Here is a 9,190-nt window from a genome sequence, read left to right as displayed (position 1 = left end):
TGGAATAGCTCGGCGCTCCCGCGCGGTGCCTGCCAGTGGGCGGGGTCGAGCGAGGCCGAGCCCGAACCGAGCGGGGCCGAGTGAGGCCGAGCCGGGGTCGAGCCTGAGCCGAGCGGTGCCGAAACGGAGCCGAGCGGGACCGAAGCGGAGCCGAGCCTGAGCCGAGCGGTGCCGAAGCGGAGCCGAGCGGGGCCGAGGGGGTGCGATGGCGGCGACGCCGCCGCCCAAGCCCTGGGAGTCCCGGCGGCTGCCGGGCACCGCGCCCTCCTTCCAGTGAGTGCGCGCGTCCCTCCCCGGGTGTCCCCGCCGCGGCGGCCATGGGTGTTCGCCCCCTCGGGCCGGCCGGGCCCGCTCCCCTGGGGCGGGCTCAAAGGTCGGGCCCGGCCGGCGCTGTGCGCGGCCCCGGGGGTCGGTCGGGGGGGGCGGCCGGGGGCGGCCCCGCGCTGTGAGGGGCTTGTGCCGGGCGGGGAGGGGTGGGCTCGGCGTGCGGGGCTCGAGTCAAACCCCGCTGGCGCCTGAGGGAAGCTGCGTGTGCGGTGTGGGGAAGGGAGAGCTGTGTTGTCACCGGTGTGAGTTCACAGTCCATTCCTTGGGGCATTCACAGTCCGTTCCTGGCCGCTGTGCAGCTCTGTGAGCCCCCGAGCCTCTGCAGCACTGGGGGAGCTGCGTGTCACCCCCAGCACTTGGAAAACATTCCTGTGTGTTGCCAGTCTCGTGTGTGTTCCCATCTTCTGGGAGCTCTCCCAGAAAACCCAACCGGCTCGTGGAGAAGGATGCACAGAAAGTGTTTGTATGCTCCTTCCTTTTCATGAGAAGTCAAGGAAAGCTCGCTCGGTGGCTGAATACTCGTCTTGTTTTTCGTTTGGTGCTGGTGATTGCAATCGCAGAGAGCTGAAACTGGGCAAAAGGGTGGCCCAACACTAAACATTGAGCAGAAACTTCGCTGCGTTCTCTGCAGCCTGCAGCGTGCTGAGCCAGAAGCTTGGTGTTAGTTTTCCATTCTGGGTTTATTTACCACATTTTAAATGGCTGCAAGCAGCTTTAAAGTGTGGTGTCCCAAGCTGACTACTGGGGAGAGGACTGTAGTGTGACTTACTGAGTTACAGTGGCTCTGTTTGCTGGGATAATAACTTATTTTTCCTCCTGTTTTCAACCGCTGAGAGAGTTACAGTCTGTGATGGAAAAAACAGCAGTGATTCTTTGCTGTGGAAACCTGTAAGTTTTGCTGAGAGGAAGCTGTTCCCTGCCTTGTATGGAAATAGTTTAGCAAGCAGCAGCTCCGTAGCCATTCCAGCTTGACTTTCTTCTTTTTTTTCTGGGAAGTCATGGGATGAGGCAGTAAGCATGGGAAATAAAATGTTTGACTTTTAGGGTGATAATATGTGGATGAAACATATATTTTTATTGAAATGGCAGAAGTTGGACAAAAAGCTGCTTGACAGAAGTCAAATGCCAGTCAAGTACTTGCAGAGTTTTATTACAAAGGGTGTTGGTAAAATGATTTAAACTTATGGACATACAAAGGAAAAGAAAAATTACTCAATTAAGTACAAATAATGGAGTCATAATACCTCTTTCTGCCAACACTTACCAGTAGCAGATTCAACCCCTTGACAATCTGCACAAAGGTGATCAGGTAGTTTGGGTAGAGAAGGAAACTGGGGACCCCAAAGCCCTTGCACACATTGTTGCATAATTACTTAGATTCTCAATTGGGTCATGCCACCCTTTAAGAGTGGATCCAAAGGAGCTCTCAAACTTCCTTCCTGCTATATCATTGGCTCATTGTATAGAAGAGCTGGGAACAAGTGTTGAAAATAAAGCTTTCAGATTGGAAAGTTCCTAAAAATTCCTCTCAGGGCCTATGAGAGGCTCTCATGTGCAGAAGAATGACCCTGGGTGTTAGAGCAGCAGGTTTGATGGCTCTGGGTTGTGTATTTCACGTGTTGATACATTAAATACATAATAAATTATACAATAAATAGACAAAGCTTTTCCATGTTTACATTCCAGTTCCATGTTTACACTGGATATCTCATCATGGGGGTTTTATTCCCCGTAAAGTCTGTGTTTCCTGACCAGATTTTTTACTTCCAGCCAACGCTGTACAGCATACCGAGCATTTGGCTCCCAACTTCCCTATCCCAGCACTACTGAAACTCACCATGGTATTTATGTAGTTAGCAGAGGGCTCTGTGGAAAGGAAAAACTAAACTTTGGGTGCTGATCTTGATTATCTGAATTCGTTTAGGTCTGCTGACTTGGGTGACAACCTGCTGACCAGGCCCGGACAACCCACAGTGGCACGAATCCCTCCACCCATTTTGCCAAGGCCATCCCAGCAAACGGGAAGCAGCAGCCTGAGCACTTTCAGGCCAGCCTATAGCAGTTCTTTTTCTCCAGCCTATGGTTCATATGGCACCTCTTTCTATGGAAGCTATAGTCCCTACAGCTATGGCTACGGCGGTCTGGGCTATAACCGCTTCTGTGCCGATGGCATTCCTCCCAGCAGGTTCGTCCAGCAGGCTGAGGAGAGCAGCAGAGGTGCCTTTCAGTCCATCGAGAGCATCGTGCATGCCTTTGCCTCGGTCAGCATGATGATGGACGCAACCTTCTCAGCAGTCTACAACAGCTTCAGAGCTGTGTTGGATGTGGCCAACCACTTCTCCCGCCTCAAAATTCACTTCACCAAGGTGTTCTCAGCTTTTGCTCTAGTGAGAACTATAAGGTACCTCTACCAACGCCTGCAGCGCTTGCTGGGTCTGCAGCAGAGCTCTGAGAACGAGGATTTGTGGGCTGAGAGTGAGGGCAAAGTAGCTCGTGCTGGCCTTGAAGACAAGGTGGCTAACTCTGCAAAATCCTGGCCCATTTTCTTGTTCTTTGCTGTTATAATGGGAGGCCCCTACCTGATTTGGAAGCTGCTTTCTACCTACAGTGAGGAAGAAACAGGTAAAGATGACCTGCAGCACCAGAGAAGTGCAGCTTGTATTGTTCTTTTTGTTGTTGCCTGTATAGTGATTAATCTCACACTACAGCAGTGGTAATTAATAGATACTGGGGCACGGTACTGAGTTTTAGGCATGTGGTGCAAGTGACAGCCTGCCTGTTGTTGAGTTAGGATGTGGTTTCATGCTGAGGCTTTCTGTGATTCCAGAATCGTGGTTCCTCTCTGTTCTGGTTCCTTCCTATTAGGTGTGGCAGTTTGGGTTGGGTGGGAGAATTGTTGGTTGGATTTACTCAACAAGTCTTGCTTTTCATGTCACTTCTCTATTGGAGAAGTTTTAGCAAGGAAGTTAAAGTGTTTTCTTCATTTTCCTTTGAAAAACAAACCAAACTTGGTAACTCAAAGCAGATAAACTTGTGATTTGTGTTTGAAAACAGTGTCTAGTAACTGGGCAAGTGGAGAAGATGACCATGTGGTTGGAAGAGCAGAATATGATTTCAATGCTCTCTCAGAAGAAGAAATTTCTTTCCGTGCTGGTGACATGCTAAGATTAGCACCCAAAGGTAAACTTTTAATTTTGGCTTTACTTCCTAATCACATGGGAAGCAAGCTATACTGTAGGAGTTTGAAAATTAAAACAAAAAACTCCCAAACCACTTTATTGGACCAAATTTCTCACCCACACGGATTTTTTTTCTCCCCATTAAATGATTACTTGCATTCTAATAAAACTTAATGAGTAGTTTTGTTCCGTTTTGTTGAATTGTTTTGTAACTTGAAGCGTTTGCATTCTCTTCTTCAGAACAACAACCCAAGATCCGTGGTTGGCTTCTGGCTAGTTATGATGGCCAAACAACAGGACTCGTGCCAGCTAATTACATCAAAGTCCTGGGCAAAAGAAGAGGTAGGAGAACAGTGGACCTGGAAAGGATTACGGAGCAGCGGCCAGCCTTTCCCAGCACAGCTGTCAGGGGAGCCCCTGCTGCTGTGACTTTAGAGGAGCAGGAGGCTGCTTTTGAAACTGTTTTTGCTGGAAGTAGCAAAGTTCCCGTTGCGTCGGACTCCGCTGTGGCTGGTGGAGAGAAGCAGGAACTCTGATGCACTTTGATCAACAAAGCAACTGAACTGTGCTTTATTGATACCACTTAGGGTTTGTTGAAAATCTGGTTTGTAGTGGAACACTGGTGGGTCTGTACCAGTTATTGCTGCTACTGGCTGGTGAAGGGATGGAGAAATGATTGCTCAAATTTGTGGTATTTATTTTTGACTCACCTAAGGCTGTACATCAGTGATTCTATCCACCCACCTGGCAGCAACTCTGAGATCTTGAGATAGGAGAAGTGAGGCATTTACAAAAAAGCAAACAAAGAAAAAAAAATAAGGGACTGCCATTCTTGTTTAGGAGAAAAAGTAACACCCAGTTTTCCTAGGAATATTTGCTGGACAAGAAGCCTCTTCAATAGATGTGCAAAGGGAAGATTGATTTCTGTGAGATGTCCTCCAAATCTTCACACACAGAACCATAAAGGAGTAATAGCACATTGTCTCCCTCTGAAAGGAGGGAGAATTGCAGGAGATTTACACAATTGAATAGTTAAAAGGTTTGAGTTGCTTTTCATAAGAAGTAGGGTTCTGTCATAAAGAACTGAGCTCTTAGAAAAAAGGGACTTGGGAGGAAGGGAGGAGAAAGAGAGTTTACAAAGGGATAACAGTGAGGCATCACCAGTAGTTCAGTTATTCTCTTTTCTTTATTAAAAGACATCAGAAGAAAGGGTGTTCTGCAGTCAGGCACTCATTAGCTGTTAACTCCCTTAACTAACTTTGCATCACTCTCAGCCATTTTGTGTTGCAGCCTGTTAGCTGCCTGTCCACAGTCTATCAGCAGCCATCTGCATCTCAGCCTATTTCTGTTCTGTATTGATTTGATATGAGTGTTAGGATATCTATCCTGCATTTTTAAGCAGTAGGAAAGCCTCGAGTAGGGGGAAGTTAAAATTAATTGGAACATCAAAGAAAAAGTAACATTTCTTACTTAATTGTCTCAGTTAGAGAAGGTCTTGGACAAACTTTCTATGCTGCCTTTCAGGTGGTAAATTTTGCATCTGCCCATAAAATTTGAGGGCTCCAGTTTATCAAAAGCCATAAAAATATTAAGACTGTTCAGAGTCTTTTCTTCAAATGAGTGTTTGAGACTTCTGTCTTGAAATACTGTTCTGGTTTTTTGTTAAATGAAGCAAAGATAATTAAAACTTTTTTTTTCCCTTGCAGTATGTATGTATAACATGTCGAATTTCTGAAGGTTACACCAGTGGATTAAATAACTAAGTTTATCTTAATCATTAAAATAGCTGTTTTATTTTAAAGGTACTCGAAAATATAAGTAGGGCACAGGCCTTTGCTTAATTGATTGAGAAGGTTCAGTTTGATTATTCCTACAGGGATCTTCAACACCCATTATGTGGTAACAAAGCTTTCAGTATTTATATTTTAATTGCATTTGCTGGCCTTGGGTTCTTACAAGTCTCTTCAACACAACAAAACTCTAAAAAAACCTGAAATGAACACAATTTTATCAAGGTAGGGTGGCTGAAAAGACAGATATTATGCTGGAACCTTGATTTTAAAGTAATCTCTGAGTGCCTGTTATTAATAAATAGAACATGCATTGAAGTGGCTGTGCTCAGGTATTGGGAGATGGTGATTAGAATAATTTATAGTAAATTGTTCAATTTTCAAGTGCAGCTGTAAAGGAAAGAGTAGTTAAAGGGCAAATGAGAAACTTGAAAATAGGTTTAATAGATTTAAAACAGAACGTGTTCCTGAGACATTGCCCTGTGTACCAGGGCATAGAAGAAAATTATCTGTATTTGAAAATTATATCTGTTGTTGAAGTGAAAATAGCAAAAAAAAAATCTGAAAGCTAAAATACAGAGAGGCAAAAGGGGGAAGGGGGGCATCAAATGTACAGTTCTGTGTGCAGAGTGTGTCCCTGGAGGGAATTAACTAATGTCCTGAGATGTAATTAATGGACTGTCAGCCTCTTTTCTGGCAGTGAAAGATTTCAGTCAGAGGAAGGGTCTTTAAATGAATGAATAAATAAACCCCAAACTTTGTGGGTTTTGGTAGAGTATCCATTCAGGTAGATTTCTTGTTTTTCTGGCTGGTTTTTTCCTGTTCTCTCTTCTGTTTTCTGGCTCAGAACAAGTTGAGAAGGCAGTGCCATGATGTTTGTTGGAATGTTTTAAGTCTCATTTTTAGAAAGACAAGTTTAATTTCACTTTCAGGTCGTACTCTTTTGATAACAATTCTTTTAGAGGAAGATAGGTTATTCTTACCTGAGTTGTCTTTATATTTGTTTTACTTAGCCTACAAGTCGCCATCATCATTGTATCTATTAAATCTCAACAAGAATTTTGATCCTTTCAGTCTTGCAATTACTTTAATTGGAAAAGAAGGCTCTGAGGAAATTTAGTTATTTAACTCACAATTAATTGTACTGATTGCAGGAGGGTATTAAAGTTAATTGAAGTAAAATACACATTACAATTCACTGTCTGTTTCTGTCCATGTGTCAGGCTACAGAAAAAAGACCTAAATGAGCACTGGGTGAAAAGGAAGGCTGGTGGACAGGCTGCTCAAGACTTGCACAACTTTAGGAAGGGGAGAAGACCAAAAGGAGCAGGTGTGGCTGCAACAGGAGAGTGTAGAAGAGGAGATCAGAAAAGAGAGGTTGTTGAAATACCGCTTAACTTAAGCATTAGGCAATCAGCTCTTATTTTGAGGTCTGTACATACTTGGTTACCTTTGTGTTATTATTTGGAAGTATTTATATACCTGTAGCAGACCTGGAAGTCTGTAACAGAGCTTTGACATCTGTTTATATAAGGTTTTAGTTTATTCTTACTGAAATCTTACTGATCCTGTTTAGTAGGTCAACCATTATCTGCTTGAATATGTGAGCTACTGACAAATTCCATGTCTGAGTGGTTCTCTGGGTGCAAACAGAGCATGAACATGCACAGGGTCAAAGCTTTGTTCAGCTTTCTGAATAATAAATTTAAAATACTCAGTTTGCCTAGTAAAACCCAATAAACTGGCCACTTTTGCACAGGTTCAAAAACGCTTCCTTGTGTGGAATTATACTCCATCTGAGATTTTAAGGTTGTTCTGACTCACTTGGCGGTCTTGGTGAAATTTGTTAGTGGGGTAAATACAAAGCAAATGCAGTTTCTTACAAATCTGATCTGTTTGCAATGAAAGTCTTCCAGAGGAGGTGCAAACTTGGAAACCAGCAGAGGAATTTCTTGATGCACCAGTGTAGAAATACTCTTGACTGCAATCATGGCAGAACTGTACTTGTTCTGCAAAACGTAACACAAAAAGTTATGTTCTTATGTAACTCCTTCCAGATTTTTATCCATGCAGGTGTGGCCCAAGTGTTGAGATTGGTGAACATTTTGGGGCTGTAATGGCAAGCAGTAATTGTGTGTCTCCACAGGTGGTGAGACACATCCTTTTCCTTTCTCCTTGTGTCTTGGACTGGTTCCTCTGCAGAGCAATGTGAAGCAGCTTTGGGCTGATAAATCTGTCCCCTGAGTTCTGCGGCCACGTGGAGCTCAGCCTTTAAGCAGCTGGATAATCTCTCCTTGGAACAAGTGTACTGGTGTAACTGGTTTGACTGGTAACAGAGGCATGATGTCAGTGCAGGGCACCCCTGCATCTTTCTTACCTGCTTTGAGCTACTGAAGTTCCCTGAATTTCACAATAGTCACAAAACTTACCAGACTCAAGCAAATGACAGGGATTATTGATGCTGTCAGAGTGTAAACACAGGGTTTTGGTTTTAGAAATGAAAAATACTAAAAGATAGTTCCGGTACCTTTGAATGATTGTAACTGATCAAGCACAGTCTCTAGAACAGCAAATGAGTAAAATTTAAGATACTGATTTTTTTGTTTATTCTCAAATACGGATTTTTTTTTTTCCTCATTTAAAAAAACCAACAGAGGGGGACTGAACTGCCTAATAGCTCAAGTTGATTAAAAAACCGTGTTCCAGTTCTCTGGCACGCCATCCAGTTTCCATTCATCATGAAATAAGTGGATGTCATCAGATCACAGCAATACTCCATCGTTAGCTAATTCTGTGGATGGCTGTGGGGTGGTATGAAATCAGTGGGCTTTGCTTTCTCTGAGACCTAAGGGAAGCTTTCAGACTGAGAATTTAGATTTCAGATACTTCTCTAGGTTGGTAAAAACATTTTTTCTGAATTTTCCTATGCTTTTCTTGCATTCTACTGTCCTCATTGTGTTATTCCAGAATTTCCAAGTGAGGTTTTCGGAAAAAAAATTATTCGTTTCCCCGATTTTTGCCAAATTGCCACAAAGGAACAAAAGTTACGTGTGGCATGATTGGGAAGGATTGTTATGTGGGAAATGGGGATCTGGGCTGGTCTTTATCAGGCTTGGGTGGCTTCTCACAGGAAGTAATTTAAAAATGTTTGGGAATACTTGATGCAGTAGTAGACATGCAGTAGGAATCAAACTGTGTGGGTGAAATAACAGGATTGGGACTGTCTGAGCCTTTGCAGAGTAACTCTGGTGAGCCACTCCCAGTGGTTGGGCTGTTCTGTGTAATTATCTCTAATTTCAGTTTTCTGCTACTGTTTTTTATAGTTCACAGTGGATCAAGTATTTCCATCAGCTGAAAACTTGGGAAAGCTTAAACGGAGGCTCCTTCTCTTTGGTGGGAGCGTGGAGTGCGTTAACACATTCCCGCTTAATTAATTTGCTGTGCTTATTAGCGAGCTTATTAGCGAGACTGATTCTAGTGTCTGATGCGTTGTTTTGGCATGCGGTAAGAACTTCTCGTGGCCAGGCTTTTCCTTCCCTGTAGGGTTCTGGCAGGTGGGAATGCGGCGGTGAACTTTGACTGCGAGAAGCAGAGTTACCGCTGTGGGGTTCCGCTCGGAAAGCTGAGCTGGGCGGGATGGGGGTGCAGCACCACAGGGAGGGGGGCGGTGTGACGTCACACGGAGCGAGGGCGAGGCCGTCGTGACGTCACCGGTGGCCCGGAGCAGTGTCGTGTCCGCCCCCACTTCCCGCCGCAGTGACCGGGACCGAGCCGGGCCGCGTCGCTTGTCCGAGGCGCGCCGTGACGTCACCGTGACGCCGCGCGGGGCGGCGCGTTGCCGCGGCGACCGGACGCCGCGCGCGGGGCGGGAGGGGGCGCTGCCGCCGCCGCTGC

At 45.0% G+C, this 9,190-nt stretch overlaps 1 protein-coding gene across 1 annotated transcript; it reads left to right on the top strand.

Moving 5' to 3' along the window:
• Window positions 1-92: 92 nt before the first annotated feature.
• PEX13 (peroxisomal biogenesis factor 13) lies at window positions 93-7,064 on the top strand. Its single transcript, XM_042049359.1, has 4 exons — window positions 93-273; window positions 2,252-2,949; window positions 3,382-3,507; window positions 3,747-7,064. Exons 1-4 carry the CDS (start codon window positions 206-208, stop codon window positions 4,040-4,042), a joined length of 1,188 nt encoding a protein of 395 aa, XP_041905293.1. The 5' UTR covers window positions 93-205; the 3' UTR covers window positions 4,043-7,064.
• The last annotated feature ends 2,126 nt before the right edge of the window (window positions 7,065-9,190 follow it).

Source organism: Corvus kubaryi, unplaced genomic scaffold (genome assembly GCF_017639235.1).
Source record: "Corvus kubaryi isolate FWS band 111438036 unplaced genomic scaffold, C.kubaryi_AGA036_p1.0 70, whole genome shotgun sequence".
Taxonomy (NCBI): Eukaryota; Metazoa; Chordata; class Aves; order Passeriformes; family Corvidae; genus Corvus; species Corvus kubaryi.
The sequence above is the reverse complement of the archived record's forward strand: the minus strand, read 5'-3'. Positions and strand labels throughout refer to the sequence as shown.